Genomic DNA, 17,142 nt, shown 5'->3' with positions numbered 1-17,142 from the left:
CTGATCACTGCGATCAATAAGCACATTTTGATCAGATTCAACCTGCTAGTTATGAGTCTAATATGACGAATCCGGATGTTTAGATTTAGAGGCCGACAGAGAACACAACAGACTTTAATCTGAACCCCAAAACCAGCCGGCGGGATTTCTGACGGTCCTTGAACACATCATGTCGACAAAATCAACAAAAAAGAAGCTTTACATTGTGATATTAAATCTAAAACATTTTATTCTTCATGTTGTCATCATAAATGTCTCCTCTAATAACCCGTTCACTTTGTGAGCTCCTCAGTGAAACTATGACGTCATGATTGATTCATCTGAGACCAACAGTCATGTGACCACAAAATATGTGGAATTCATGAAAGGAGGAAAAACAAACCTGAAACTGTGAAATAGTGTGAAATACGAGGTGTGGTTTGGGGGGTCCCATCTACACCATGTGTCCAAAGGGGGTCCATTTAGGTCCACAAAGACTGACCCTCACAGACCTTTAACATTCATTGAAGACGGTCAGAGACACAATCAGAGTCATGTTTCAGAGAACAAATCCCTGGCAGCTGATTGGATGAACCGTCTGTCAATCAAGACGATTCGGGAGAAGAGAGGAAACACGTTGTTCCACTTCAACCTCTGATCGTATTTCTTCAATCGACGTCACAAAACGTTTAAAATGCGCTGCAGGAGTTTGTAAAGAACTCTGAGATTAAACAGTGTGAGGTGTTCCAGGTGAGCAGAGAGAACCTCCATCAGCAGCAGCTCTGTGAAGGTTTGCTGTGGACTGAATTGCTTGTTGGACCACAAGTCTGCTCTGAAAGAACTAAACTGTTTCTCTGTCTGCAGAGCAAACTGACATTTATCCCGGTTCATTCCTCGTTTCCTTCGTCCTGCCGCTCCCCTCGTCCCTTCGCTTCCTTCTAGGTTTTACATTCAGAGCCGCTTCCATTCAGAGCCGCTTTGAAGCCGCTTCATCTCCAGCTGTTTGTGTTCCACCACCAAAACATAAAAACCTGAAGCCGACTCAAAGCTCTGTGTCGAGTGAAGCAGGCTTCTCCTCCTCTGAGGCTGGATGTGTGTTTATCGATGGAATCACCTGGTGGACGACTTGGCAGCAGTAAAAAAACAGCAGATTTTTTGGCTCCATCTGGCAAATAAAAAGGCCCAGAAGGGTGGAAAGGAACAATTCGGCTAATGTGGAGCACACCAGAAAAACACAGAAACACCTGCAGGTAGAACAACTGTTGTTGTTCACATTCTTCTGCTTTATTCACAGAGTCAGACGGTGATGAAACACTCTCAAGTCTAAATAAAACCATCAGCTTTAAAGTGACTCTATATGTCTCTGAGCACCAGAGTCCCTTTAGAAAACCTCATTCTACTGACAGTCTGACCCTCTCAGTCCTGGTTCTGGTTCTCCCGTGCCTTCCTTCCCTCCAGTGGGTCCAGCAATATGTCCTGGGTCTCCAGCAGAGAGGAGAAGCTCTGCTCCTGGAGGAGGAGGAGGAGGAGGAGGAGGAGGAGGAGGAGGAGGAGGAGGAGGAGGAGACGCTGCTGCTGCTGCCGGGAGCTGAGCTCTCCTCCTCCATCCGGAGCTCCGGATCTGGGTCTGTCCACGGTGGGCCGGTCTCTGTCTGTCTGTCTCTCTCTCTCTCTCTCTCTCTCTCTCTCTGTCTCTCTGTTTCTCTCTCTCTCTGTCTCTCTGTCTTTCTGTCTCTCGGCCTCCTGTCACCCGCTGTGATTGGACCTGGTCCTGAACGTGGGCATGAGTCCCAACCTCAGCTCTCTCTTCTGTTTCCAGCATGAAGGTCACCTGCTCTGTTGATTCCCACCAAAACCAGGAAGTTCACCAAAAAACTGTGGTTTCTAAAATGTGTAAATATTAGAAAGTTTTAGGGCGAAAAACAGAGAAATACACAAAGTAGAAAACCTCTTCTCCTTCACTGGTTTCATCACTCATCTCCATCTTGTTTTTTTGCAACCAGTGAACAGGAAGTGACCACATCTGGACTGAGGAGGAGTGACATAGAGACCTGTCAATCAGTGTGTAGCCCTGCCCCTAAAGCATCTCCTCTTTATGGTCTGTTTGACTCTAAATGGACCATAATGTACTAAATGAACATCATGCTGTATTGAAGAAGACTGTAAACTAGAGATTGAGACCATAAACTCATGTTTACAATGTTTACTGAGGGAATAAATCAAGAGAGAAGTAGAGTCATTTTAGACTAGACTTCTATACAACCAGAGCAGTCGCCCCCTGCTGGACACTAGAGAGAATGCTTCAGATCTGGAGGTTGACGTCTCTATTAATCTGACCAACAGGTTGCTGTAAACACCCCAAGAAATGCAACGATGTGCCAACAAAGACAGAGAAGAAGAAGAAGAAGAAGAAGAAGAAGAAGAAGGAAACATGGAACAATACAGGTTTAAAACGTTGAAATGTTTTATTAGGAAGTAAAATCATTGTTACACGTTAGTCAGAGCTCCAGGAAACACTACAGGAGGTTTAGTGAGTTAAACTTTTGTTTGTTAACAAGAAAAACTGCTGCTCGAAATGTACAAAGTGAATATATAGAGAGAGAAAATAGTCCCCAGGAAATGAGCCTTTTAGTCCTGTTTAGTGTGTGTGTGTGTGTGTGGGGGGGGGGGGGGGGGGGGGCACTCCTGTTTGACCCGTGCACATGTGATTGCCGCGGTAACCTCATGTGCTCCTCTGAGCAGATCTTCTTAAGAACCTCGTTCATCTGAACAGAGCTGAGATCAGCTGTGACAGTGAATCACTGTGAGTGAATTATTGATCTGATGTGGTCGTTGTGAAACGAGAAGCTGTGGATACAAACACATGACCGGACTCATCTGGATCATTTCAGTCTCGTTGTTCATCCGCAGGCTTCTGCTGCCCTCCAGTGGCTCTGTGAGGAACTCTCTGAGAGGAACTCTGTGTGAGGAACTCTCTGTGAGGAACTCTCTCTGTGAGGAACTCTCTGTGAGAAACTCTCTCTGTGAGGAACTCTCTGAGAGGAACTCTGTGTGAGGAACTATCTCTGTGAGGAACTCTCTGAGAGGAACTCTGTGTGAGGAACTCTCTGTGAGGAACTCTCTCTGTGAGGAACTCTCTGAGAGGAACTCTGTGTGAGGAACTCTCTGTGAGGAACTCTCTCTGTGAGGAACTCTCTGAGAGGAACTCTGTGTGAGGAACTATCTCTGTGAGGAACTCTCTCTGTGAGGAAGTCTGTGTGAGGAACTCTTTCTGTGAGGAACTCTCTGTGAGGAACTCTGTGTGAGGAACTATCTCTGTGAGGAACTCTCTGTGAGGAACTCTGTGTGAGGAACTATCTCTGTGAGGAACTCTCTCTGTGAGGAACTCTGTGTGAGGAACTCTCTGTGAGGAACTCTCTCTGAGAGGAACTCTCTGTGAGGAACTCTGTGTGAGGAACTCTCTGTGAGGAACTCTCTCTGTGAGGAAGTCTGTGTGAGGAACTCTTTCTGTGAGGAACTCTCTGTGAGGAACTCTGTGTGAGGAACTATCTCTGTGAGGAACTCTCTGTGAGGAACTCTGTGTGAGGAACTATCTCTGTGAGGAACTCTCTCTGTGAGGAACTCTGTGTGAGGAACTCTCTGTGAGGAACTCTCTCTGAGAGGAACTCTCTGTGAGGAACTCTGTGTGAGGAACTCTCTGTGAGAAACTCTCTCTGAGAGGAACTCTCTGTGAGGAACTCTGTGTGAGGAACTCTCTGTGAGGAACTCTCTCTGTGAGGAACTCTGTGTGAGGAACTCTCTCAGAGAACTCTAGCTGTGACTTTATTTGTTTAAATGTTTCTGATTTCTATGTTTCTATGTTTCCATGTTTCCGTGTTTCCGTTTCTGTGTTTCTGTGTTCCTGTGTTTCTATGTTTCTATGTTTCTGTGTTTCTATGTTCCTGTGTTTCTATGTTTCTATGTTTCTGTGTTTCTATGTTCCTGTGTTTCTATGTTTCTATGTTTCTGTGTTTCTATGTTTCTGTATTTCTGTGTTTCTATGTTTCTGTGTTCCTGTGTTTCTATGTTTCTGTGTTTCTATGTTCCTGTGTTTCTATGTTTCTATGTTTCTGTGTTTCTATGTTTCTGTATTTCTGTGTTTCTATGTTTCTGTGTTCCTGTGTTTCTATGTTTCTGTGTTTCTATGTTTCTGTGTTTCTATGTTTCTGTGTTTCTGTGTTTCTGTTTCTATGTTTCTATGTTTCTATGTTTCTGTGTTTCTATGTTTCTATGTTTCTATGTTTCTGTGTTTCTATGTTTCTGTGTTTCTGTGTTTCTGTGTTTCTGTTTCTGTGTTTCTATGTTTCTATGTTTCTGTGTTTCTGTTTCCATGTTTCTATGTTTCCATGTTTCTGTGTTTCTATGTTTCTATGTTTCTGTGTTTTTGTGTTTCTGTTTCCATGTTTCCATGTTTCTATGTTCCTATGTTCCTGTTTCTATTTATCTATGTTTCTGTGTTTCTATGTTTCCATGTTTCCATGTTTCTATGTTCCTATGTTTCTGTTTCTATGTATCTATGTTTCTTTGTTTCTATGTTTCTGTGTTTCTATGTTTCTGTGTTTCTGTGTTTCTATGTTTCTGTGTTTCTATGTTTCCATGTTTCTGTGTTTCTATGTTTCTGTGTTTTTATGTTTCTATGTTTCTGTGTTTTTATGTTTCTATGTTTCTGTGTTTCTATGTTTCAACACCAGACCAAAGATCTGAAGAACCCAGTGAAACACTTTTTCTTCTTGACTTGAATCAAATAGCAGATTATTTGTTGTCACACATAATATTATATATATATATATATATATATATATATATATATATATATATATATCTTGTGTTTTAAACCCAACACACCGCAAACCTCCTTCCTGTGCTGAATTCTAACAACCGTTAAACGTCTCAACACCCAACTTTGACTTGAAGTAGAAAACTAAACACTGACTCATAGTGTTGATTGTTTGTAGTTTCAGCTCTGCAGCTTATTCTCATTAAAACAGATGTTTGGTCTCTCCCCGTCTGATACTGAAGCTCAGAACCACCGCTTCAACCAACTCCAACGTAAACACACATCGTATCCTCACACAACAGTTCTTACATCTTACCAAAAGTTCATCCGTATTTTTGTTTTCCTACTAAAGCCAAGCAACACGTCAATTTATGATTGTTACATAAAGAGTCTTTTCAAAATAAACTTGTTTTACAGGAAACTACTTAGGTTCAGACAACAAAACTACTTAGTTATGTTGAGACAACTAAACTACTTAGTTAGGTTGAGACAACTAAACTTAGTTAGGTTTAGACAACTAAACTACTTAGTTAGGTTTAGATTTACTAAGACTTCTAGTTTCAGAGATCGGTGTTTGTTCACGTCACATTTTCAACTAATTGCTTTTACTTGTAGTGGAGTTTTTTGTATTGTAGCACTTTTACTGCAGCAAATGATCTGAATACTTCAACCACCACCACTCTGCAGACAAAGCTTGATCTTAAAATAACAAGATTGATCATAACTGATGGTGTTTTTGATGAAATGGGACGGAGCTGAACATTAGTGAAGGACAGACAACGATTACGAGAAGTTCTTTCTGGACGTAACTGAGCTTTGTTGTGTCTTCATGAAATATAACTAACAGAATCAGAAAAAACAAAGAAAAGAACATTTCTATTTTCCCTTTTTAATAGAAACAGCAGCTTTAAATGATATTCCAGCTCCTTTATCATCGGAGATGACTGGAGTAAAATTAAACACCTGTTGTTCTAGCGTCTGTTCTTATTTATTGTTTCTTTCTATATTTCCATGGAGGCGGTGTTTTCTTCTCTCCTCCTGGGATTCACTCTCACTTCTTCACACACACACTTTATACTAAGCTTGTATTATTGGGGTTTACGCATAAAATACTGCTGTTGTTTTAATAGAGTTTTTATTGGATTTCTGGGTTTCTCGCTCATTCTCTAACTCACAGGTGGCACATTTAATAGCAAAGTGCATATTAGCAGCTTCCAGATCTATTTCCTGCCTCGGGGCTCAGCTCCAGTCCGACCTCTTTACTCTCCATCTGTGGGGGAACAAAGTGTTTGTTCTGCTCTTTTTTCCTCCCCGGTTACTCTAAACGGGACCACTTTGCCTTATGAATTAATATTTCCTCCACAGACTCAGATCGTTGCTGAGATAAATGCTTACAGCTCTTCGGAAGTCTCTAACTGGCGAAAGAAAGTAGTGAACTCTCAGCGATAAGTTTAGTGAAAGAACAGAAAAAACTACATCAGTGTATCCAGAGGTCTGAAGTAGAAAACAAGTGGCTAAAATAGAAGGGAAATGAACTATATGAACAACAGGAGATTAAGTTAGGAGAAGATATATTTGTTCCACAGCTGAACATCCTCTTATTGAGGAGACATGTCAAAGATCTTCTGTTTTATCAGTCAAAGGTTCTATTCAATGTACAGACAAAAACCAAGATGGAGACGAACAAAAACCAAGATGGAGACGGACAAAAACCAAGATGGAGACGGACAAAAACCAAGATGGAGACGGACAAAAACTAAGATGAAGATGGACAAAAACCAAGATGAAGATGGACAAAAACCAAGATGAAGACGGACAAAACCCAAGACGAAGACGGACAAAAACCAAGACGAAGACGGACAAAAACCAAGATGAAGACGGACAAAAACCAAGATGGAGAAGGACAAAAACCAAGATGAAGACGGACAAAAACCAAGATGAAGACGGACAAAAACCAAGATGAAGACGGACAAAAACCAAGATGGAGAAGGACAAAAACCAAGATGAAGACGGACAAAAACCAAGATGAAGACGGACAAAAACCAAGATGAAGACGGACAAAAACCAAGATGGAGACGGACAAAAACCAAGACGAAGACGGACAAAAACCAAGATGAAAACAGACAAAAACCAAGATGGAGACGGACAAAAACCAAGACGAAGACGGACAAAAACCAAGATGAAAACAGACAAAAACCAAGATGAAGACAGACAAAAACCAAGATGGAGAAGGACAAAAACCAAGATGAAGACGGACAAAAACCAAGATGAAGACGGACAAAAACCTAGATGAAGACGGACAAAAACCAAGATGGAGACAGACAAAAACCAAGATGGAGACGGACAAAAACCAAGATGAAGACGGACAAAAACCAAGATGGAGACGGACAAAAACCAAGACGAAGACGGACAAAAACCAAGATGAAGACAGACAAAAACCAAGATGAAGACAGACAAAAACCAAGATGGAGAAGGACAAAAACCAAGATGAAGATGGACAAAAACCAAGATGGAGACGGACAAAAACCAAGATGGAGACGAACAAAACCAAGGTGGTTGGATCACATTCAGTAAATGAGTTCTGTCTAATCTACAATATGTTGAATGATTAACACCTAACAGAAAGAAGTCTCAGTCTAGATGTTGAACAGAAACAACAGAACCACTTGTAGAGCTTAAACTAAGAACATGGATATCAGAACAAAGACTAACCAACATGACGGACAAGTGTCTGAGGACAATCAGAGCTTGTCAGGCACAACGTGCCTCACCTGGACCTGACTCTCATATGAACTGGTGGCAGCTGCCGGTCTGAGTCCTAAAGACTCAGTCCTAAAGACCCAGTCCTAAAGACTCAGACCAACAGCTACGTTGGTTCGGTTTCCTTCTGGTTAAGTTTCTCTGCTGAGAAACGTCAAATAAACCCTGTGTCCACCGCTGAGCTCTGTGACAAAGAAAACAGCTTCTGGGTTTTCTGTTCTTCATATAAATGAACTGAGAGGAAGTAAGAAACATCTTCACAGCTCAGATGAAGAACACATGAATGCAGTCAAAATGTGGAGATGTAGAAGTCTAAAGAACCAAAAAACTGATTTCAAGTTGTTTCACCAGAGAAATGAGAAATGAGAACATTAAAACCTTTGAAAGGCCTTTTAATGTTTCATATTAAATGGATATTAGGCAGAGGAACATAAATCCCATAAAGAGAACCTCAGAAGAAACAGTCATCAGAAGTCACATTAATGGATAATATATTCACACAGTTTTAATTTGCTATATTGATCCCTCCTCTCTGACTCAATATTACTGAATGCACACAGAAAGATACGCACATATATTTTGTGATTTATATATAAATTACTCTCTCCACAAAAACGTGTTTCAATGCATACAAAAACAGACACAAATACTTCTAAAAATAAATTTAAATATTTGTGGATTTCTTCATATTTAAAACCAGAAATATCTTTCTGCATCAAAAAGGTGCTTTTTTTACATTTATACACAATAAACTACTCTTGTATGCATTGAACAATATTTTTGGGTGGAGAGTTATCTATATATAAATCATTGATTTATATATGTATCGACTGTCTTTCAATGATGCAGCAGAGAGTGATGATGTCTCTAGCAGTCACATATTACAACAAATACATATGATTGCTTTATTATATTGTAGAGTATTTCACAATAGTATGTGTGTGTTTACTGCAGAGCAGCAACAAGAGTTCAGAACATCACTGCTGCTGTTTGATGAAGGTCTCAATGAAACCTCTGGGTGTAATGTGTCTCTCAGACACCAGATGGCGATCTGCACAAAGGAGACGCTGCATTCCACCATCCGTCATTCTAACCTCCAGCAAAAGATCTTCATCCTGAAATAAAGAGTTGATGTTGTGGAGAGCGAGAAGTTTTGATCCCATAATGTGAGCAGATGTTTGATGGTCCTCTCTCACACACACACACACACACACACACACACACACACAGACTCACTTAATACACTTTGATGTTTTTTTACACTGAATGCTGTTTGAGTTTAAATGACATGAAAACACAGTTTAAACATAAAAACACATTTTATTGGAAAAAAATACAAAACTAACTTTCCATTAAAAAGTTTCACAAAAGTCTTTTGATATAAAAAAACAAAATATATACAAAGTTCTGTTCTTCTGGTCTTTAAAATACAGTAAGTGAAGAAGTTAAAGCCATAACTTAAGTGAGGAGTCATTGCTACGTTTGTTTACCAGCCTGTGATCTTAAAGGAACATCCAGACAGACAAAGTCTCTCCGCTTGTTTCTGTCTTGAGGATTAACAGAAAAGACGAAGCATCGCTTCCTTCTGGTCAACAGAACACAGAACTGAAGCCCAAAATGACGTCCGGTCGGTCCGACTAAACAGCAGCGACATAACAAGGAAACTTAAGACACATTTTCTACTTTCAGATTCACCATTAAACTCAAGTTCTTTCTTTCACTTCCTGTTTCCTTCCGGAGTCTTTGTTTTCCTTCCACCTGCTTGAGTCCTTTCTACTGTTCATGAAGCCGTGATGATGCTTCCTGATTTATATCAACATGTGTGTTCATGTATTGTTCTGTATCAAATCCCCAATCTTCTCCTCAGATTAAAGAACTGTTTACACAACAGACATTTTTATTTATTTGACAATAATCTCTTATGATATCTCAATGATCAGCAGGTTTGTGGTTCTGTCCAACACTAATGAACCCGTTCTCACTCTCAGCTGGTCAGAGACCGACGTCTTTATTAGAGGCTCGACCGGCGTAAATTAAAGAGAGACAGTCCTCACAAGGCTAGAGGGACAAACAGGGTCAAACAAACACAGGACTTTCACTCAGGGGACCAACGTGTCCCGTGCGAGACCACAAGTTTTAAGTTTTACTACATGAACACAACATATCTTCATATAATGGTTCATATGATATCTTATCTTGTCTAAAACAACTTAGTTAAGTTGAGACAACTAAACTACTCAGTTAGGTTGAGACAACTAAACTACTTAGGTTGAGACAACTAAATTACTTGGTTAGGTTGAGACAACTAAACTACTTAGTTAATTTGAGACAACTAAACTACTTAGGTTGAGACAACAAAACTACTCAGGTTGAGACAACAAAACTACTTAGTTAGGTTTAGACAACTAAACTACTTAGTTAGGTTGAGACAACTAAACTACTTAGTTAGGTTTAAACAACTAAACTACTTAGTTAATTTGAGACAACTAAACTAGTTAGGTTTAGACAACTAAACTACTTAGTTAGGTTGAGACAGCTAAACTAGTTAGTTAGGTTTAAACAACTAAACTACTTAGTTAGGTTTGGGGAAAGATTGTTGTTTGAGTTCAAATAACTACTGAAGTACAGAAGTTACGTGACAAATAAATCAACGTTGACTTCTGGTTCCGCACGAGGAACAAACAAACAGCGATCTGATGGAGGAAAGATCCACCTCCTCTACCTCCCTGTGAGGGTCTTTATGGTCTTCATACTTCCTCGTTCATGATTACGTAGATACGATTGAAATAATAATGTTTAACTTTTACTGTGCTTCTGTTTCCTGTTGGAGTCAAAAGGAGCTCTATGGGTCATCCGTCCCTCACATCAGAGGACATTTGCATGAAGTTGAAACTTCTTCATCCTCTTTGTCTTTGAGTCTGAAAACATGTCCGTCAGTCTGACCGAGGGAACGGACTACAAAAGCACCCAAGCAGTCAAATTCATGTTAATACCAGGAGAGAAAATCAGCTTCATGTTGACTCTGAACACATCTTCACCTCTTCTTATTGGCACAAAAGTGCTGAAGTGACACCTTCTTTATATTGAAGCTGCAAAAAATCATTTTATACATTTAATCATATTTCAGTATTACATCAACATCCTCCTCACACACAGAAACTCCGTCTTTCCAGAGTTCAGTGATCTCATGGATTCTCTTATTGATAAAGTCCTGAGGGAGCAGCCAGGCCCGACCTCTTCTCAGCATTCCCAGAGTTCCTTGCTGCGTTTCCTGAGGCGCCGGTGGCGTCCAGACCCAGAGACCGGCGGTACGCCGCGGAGAGTCGGTACAGGACGTCGGGCCGAGGGCCGGGGTGGGCGTCGGCCTTCTGTGTCATCAGCATCTCAAACAGCGTGCTGACCTCAGACAGCAACGCCCCGCCCAGTGGGCCGTCCTTCTCTGGGGTTTTACCTGAAGGAGGAAGAGGAGAAGGAGGAGTCACTCTGCTGCATTCTGGGAATGAAAACCAGACTTTCTGCCTCAACTAAAGTTATTCAAAAAATATATTAATTGGTTACAACTTCTGAAAATGTGTTGGTTTTCAACTGTCATTTAAAAGGCCATTTGAATTAATCAAATTTTAACCTAACTAAGTTTAGTTGTCTCAACATAACTAATTAATTTAGTTGTCTCGACCTAACTAAGTAGTTTCCTGTGAAGACAAGTTTATTTTGAAGAGATTCAACCGCTGTGGTTTAAACTAACTTTTTCATTGAAATGATAGCAAAACAAGACTCTTTGTGTTTTTACCGAAAGTGGAGAAGGACGAGGAGTCCAGGGCGTCCCGGGGACGGAGCTCACCCTCAGGGGACGGAGGCCCATTGGGGACAAATACGTTGTCATGGTAATCAGTAGTGAGAGGCAGAGAGAGCCGGGACATCCAGGCTGGGTCGCTGACGTCTGGGAAGACGTCATCTACAGAGAGAGAGAGAGAGAGAGAGAGAGAGAGACAGAGAGGGAGAGAATCTTTAGATTCAGACGTCCTGTGAGACTCTTCCTTTTAGTTTCTCTCTATCTGGAGAACGAGGCAGGAAGACTAGAAGGAAACGACACACAGAAGTGTCCTCTCTGATCCCATCCTCATCACTTCCTGTTTGTGTCCTGTACTTCCTGTTTGTGTCCTGTACATCCTGTTTGTGTCGTCAAAACAATGAAAGAGCTTCTCTGTTTTTAATCATCTCATGTGGAAGATTTCTGGAGGAAGCACAGGTGAGAGTCACTAAACGTAGAAACGGACTCCAACACAACAAGTTTACAGTCTGATGAACATGAAACTGACCACAAACAAATATTAACAAGAGGATTAAACAAGTATTTACATTTCTGAAATATACTGTGAGGAGTCCGGAGTGAATTTAAACAGAGATAAAGTTATTTCATTCATAAAATGGATCAGATTCCAGACGTTATTAGAGTTCCTGTATTTATTGTAGACTTTATGTTATTATTTCTTTCATGTTTTATTGAATCTTTATTTATTTTAAGAACTCCAGATGTTTTGTTCAGTTAAAGCACAATGCTGATTATTGAGAGAAACGTTTACACATTATTTATTTAAGAAGAATAGGTTGTTTCCTGATCACACTTCTTTACTTGTTATTTGAACTTCTATGAAACATGAAGATTCATCATCAGACTCAACATTTGATATCAGTTAAAGATTTAAACAGTGAATCAGTGATTAGAAGGTGAGAAGATCAGTTCAAGGGTCTCCAGGTCCTCTTCACGTGTTAGTAAAAGTAGAAGTATCATTATGTAGTGACGCTGAAACATGATTATTATTATTATTATTATTATTATTATTATTATTATTATATTCTCCTAAAAGTCTTTACTTGATGTTAAATGTAAAATGTATTTTTAACGGGCGACTCCAGACGTCACATTAATGAGAGTTTAACAGTCTGAGACAAATCAGCCTCCTTCATCTCACCACCAACAGATGTTTAAATCACCAACACACACACACACACACACACACACACACACACACACACGCACACATACACACATTCACTCACACACACACATACACAGTTAATCCCCCCCCCCCCCCCCCGTCTTTCCTCCTTTTGTCTTGCAGGTTTTCTCCACAGATCCTAAGAACACAAACGTTCCTTCCGTTACTGAGAGCATCGAGTTTCAGCAAATCTTTAAACAACGTTGTGTCTGTAAATAAATTGTCTTCAGTCCGTGTTTCATCTGCAGAATCACTTCTGAACTCTGGTTTTCAGGCTCGAGTGAGTCTTTGGATCATGAAGACACATCAGAGTATGAATAATAACTGAGGATGAGATATCAGACAACAGGATTCATCTCAACATTCAAGTCTGTGAGGATGAAGACGAGGATTTCTGTTAAAAAGACTCAAACCAACAAAATGTCTCACTGGTTCCTCCTGAAGACGTGAATCTAGAACAACACCTCACAAATACAGAGCAAGACCATAGAACAGCATTCATAGAACAGCATTCATAGAACAGCTTTCATAGAACAGCGTTCATAGAACAGCATTCATAGAACAGCGTTCATACAACAGCTTTCATAGAACAGCGTTCATACAACAGCTTTCATACAACAGCGTTCAGAGAACAGCTTTCATTGAACAGCTTTCATAAAACAGCATTCATAGCCCAGCGTTCATAGAACAGCTTTCATAGAACAGTTTTCATACAACAGCTTTCATAGCCCAGCGTTCATAGAACAGCTTTCATAGAACAGTTTTCATACAACAGCTTTCATAGCCCAATGTTCCTAGAACAGCTTTCATAGAACAGTTTTCATACAGCTTTCATAGCCCAGCGTTCCTAGAACAGCTTTCATAGAACAGTTTTCATAGAACAGCTTTCACAGAACAGCTTTCATAGAACAGCTTTTATAGAACAGTTTTCATACAACGGCTTTCATAGCCCAGCATTAATAGAACAGCGTTCATAGAACAGCTTTCATAGAACAGTTTTCTTAAAACAGCTTTCATTGCCCAGCTTTCATAGAACAGCTTTTATAGCCCAGCGTTAATAGAACAGCGTTCATAGAAGAGCTTTCATAGAACAGCTTTCATTGCCCAACTTTCATACAACAGCTTTCATAGAACAGCTTTCATAGAACAGCGTTCATAAAACAGCATTCATAGAACAGCATTCATACAACAGCTTTCATACAACAGCATTCACAGAACAGCGTTCATAGAACAGCTTTCATAGAACAGCGTTCATACAACAGCTTTCATACAACAGCATTCCTAGAACAGCTTTTATAGAACAGCGTTCATAGAACAGCTGTCATAGAACAGCTTTTATAGCCCAGCGTTCATAGAACAGCTTTCATAGAACAGTTTTCATACAACAGCTTTCATAGCCCAGCGTTCATAGAACAGCTTTCATAGCCCAGCATTTATAGAACAGCTTTCATAGAACAGCGTTCATACAACAGCTTTCATAGATCAGCTGTCACAGAACAGTTTTCATACAACAGCTTTCATAGAACAGCGTTCATACAACAGTTTTCATACAACAGCGTTCACAGAACAGCGTTCATAGAACAGCTTTCATAAAACAGCGTTCATACAACAGCTTTCATACAACAGCTTTCATAAAACAGCGTTCATAAAACAGATTTCATAGAACAGCTTTCATAGAACAGTTTTCATACAACAGTTTTCATAGAACAGCATTCATAGTACAGCTTTTATAGAACAGCTTTTATAGAACAGCGTTCATACAACAGCATTCATAGAACAACTTTCATAGAACAGATAGAACAGCTTTCATAGAACAGCGTTCATAGAACAGCTTTCATACAACAGCTTTCATAGAACAGCGTTCATACAACAGCTTTCATACAACAGTGTTCAGAGAACAGCTTTCATTGAACAGCTTTCATAAAACAGCATTCATAGAACGGCATTCATAGAACAGCTTTCATTGAACAGCTTTCATAGCCCAGCGCTCATAGAACAGCTATCATAGAACAGTTTTCATACAACAGCTTTCATAGCCCAACGTTCCTAGAACAGCTTTCATAGAACAGTTTTCATACAGCTTTCATAGCCCAGCGTTCCTAGAACAGCTTTCATAGAACAGTTTTCATAGAACAGCTTTCATAGAACAGCTTTCATACAACAGTTTTCATACAACGGCTTTCATAGCCCAGCATTAATAGAACAGCGTTCATAGAACAGCTTTCATAGAACAGTTTTCTTAAAACAGCTTTCATTGCCCAGCTTTCATAGAACAGCGTTCATAGAACAGCTTTTATAGCCCAGCGTTCATAGAACAGCGTTCATACAACAGCTTTCATAGAACAGCGTTCATACAACAGCTTTCATAGAACAGCTTTCATAGAACAGCGTTCATAAAACAGCATTCATAGAACAGCGTTCATACAACAGCTTTCATACAACAGCGTTCACAGAACAGCGTTCATAGAACAGCTTTCATAAAACAGCGTTCACAGAACAGCTTTCATAGAACAGCGTTCATAGAACAGCGTTCATAGAACAGCATTCATAGAACAATTTTCATAGAACAGATAGAACAGCTTTCATAGCCCAACATTCCTAGAACAGCTTTCATAGAACAGTTTTCATACAGCTTTCATAGCCCAGCGTTCCTAGAACAGCTTTCATAGAACAGTTTTCATAGAACAGCTTTCATAGAACAGCTTTCATACAACAGTTTTCATACAACGGCTTTCATAGCCCAGCATTAATAGAACAGCGTTCATAGAACAGCTTTCATAGAACAGTTTTCTTAAAACAGCTTTCATTGCCCAGCTTTCATAGAACAGTGTTCATAGAACAGCGTTCATAGAACAGCTTTTATAGCCCAGCGTTCATAGAACAGCTTTCACAGAACAGCTTTCATAGAAGAGCTTTCATAGAACAGCATTCATAGAACAGCGTTCATACAACAGCTTTCATAGAACAGCGTTCATAAAACAGCATTCATAGAACAGCGTTCATACAACAGCTTTCATACAACAGCGTTCACAGAACAGCGTTCATAGAACAGCTTTCATAAAACAGCGTTCATACAACAGCTTTCATACAACAGCTTTCATACAACAGCGTTCCTAGAACAGCTTTCATAGAACAGCATTCATAGAACAGCGTTCATAGAACAGCATTCATAGAACAACTTTCATAGAACAGATAGAACAGCTTTCATAGAACAGCATTCATAGAACAGCTTTCATAGAACAGCGTTCATAGAACAGTTTTCATAGAACAGCTTTCATACAACAGCTTTCATAAAACAGCGTTCATAAAACAGCTTTCATAGAACAGCTTTCATAGAACAACTTTCACAGAACAGCTTTCATATAACAGTGTTCATAGAACACCTTTCATAGAACAGCTTTCATAGAATAGCTTTCAAAGAACAGCGTTCATAGAACAGCCTTCATTAAACAGCTTTCATAGAACAGCTTTCATAGAACAGCGTTCATAGAACAGTTTTCATACAACAGCTTTCATAAAACAGCTTTCATAGAACAGCTTTCATTGAACAGCTTTCATGGAACAGCGTTCATAGAACAGCTTTCATAAAACAGCATTCATAGAACAGCTTTCATAGAACAGTATTCATAGAACAGCTTTCATAGAACAGCATTCATAGAAAAGCTTTCATTGAACAGCTTTCATAGAACAACCTTCATAGAACAGCTTTCAAACAGCTTTCATAGAACAGCGTTCATAAAACAGCTTTCCTAGAACAGCATTCATAGAACAGCTTTCATAGAACAGCTTTCATAGAACAGCATTCATAGAACAGCTTTCATAGAACAGCATTCATAGAACAGCTTTCATTGAACAACTTTCATACAACAGCCTTCATAGAACAGCTTTCAAAGAACAGCTTTCATAGAACAGCATTCATAAAACAGCTTTCATAGAACAGCTTTCATAGAACAGCATTCATAGAACAGCTTTCATTGAACAGCTTTCATAGAACAGCCTTCATAGAACAGCTTTCAAAGAACAGCTTTCATAGAACAGCGTTCACAAAACAGCTTTCATTGAACAGCATTCATAGAACAGCATTCATAGAACAGCTTTCATTGAACAGCTTTCAAAGAACAGTGTTCATAGAACAGCCTTCATAGAACAGCGTTCATAGAACAGCTTTCATAGTACAGCTGTCATAGAACAGTTTTCATACAACAGCTTTCATAGCCCAGCATTCCTAGAACAGCTTTCATAGCCCAGCATTCCTAGAACAGCTTTCATAGAACAGCGTTCATATAACAGCTTTCATAGAACAGCATTCATAGAACAGCTTTCATAGAACAGCTTTCATAGAACAGTTTTCATACAATGACTTTCATAGCCCAGCATTCATAGAACAGCGTTCATAGAACAGTTTTCATAGAACAGCGTTCATAGAACAGCTTTCATAGAACAGATAGAACAGCTTTCATAGAACAGATAGAACAGCTTTCATAGAACAGCGTTCATAGAACAGTTTTCAAACAACAGCTTTCATACAACAGCTTTCATAAAACAGCGTTCATAAAACAGCTTTCATAGAACAGTTTTCATACAACA

General features: G+C 39.6%; 1 protein-coding gene across 1 annotated transcript in view; it reads right to left on the bottom strand.

The window, feature by feature from the left end:
* Positions 1-8,855: 8,855 nt before the first annotated feature.
* Positions 8,856-17,142, bottom strand: part of pcdh12 (protocadherin 12) — a 16,910-nt gene continuing 8,623 nt past the window's right edge. The window contains exons 5-6 of the mRNA XM_068714063.1: positions 11,346-11,510; positions 8,856-11,006 (exon numbers count right to left, since the gene is read on the bottom strand). Of these exons, the coding sequence (XP_068570164.1) occupies positions 10,753-11,006; positions 11,346-11,510 (419 nt within the window). The 3' untranslated portion in view covers positions 8,856-10,752. The remainder of the gene's footprint in view (positions 11,007-11,345; positions 11,511-17,142) is intronic.

Source organism: Cebidichthys violaceus, unplaced genomic scaffold (assembly GCF_023349555.1).
Source record: "Cebidichthys violaceus isolate CVI_PGR_0920_01 unplaced genomic scaffold, fCebVio1.0.p SCAF_2, whole genome shotgun sequence".
NCBI classification, from domain to species: Eukaryota; Metazoa; Chordata; class Actinopteri; order Perciformes; family Stichaeidae; genus Cebidichthys; species Cebidichthys violaceus.
The sequence above is the reverse complement of the archived record's forward strand: the minus strand, read 5'-3'. Positions and strand labels throughout refer to the sequence as shown.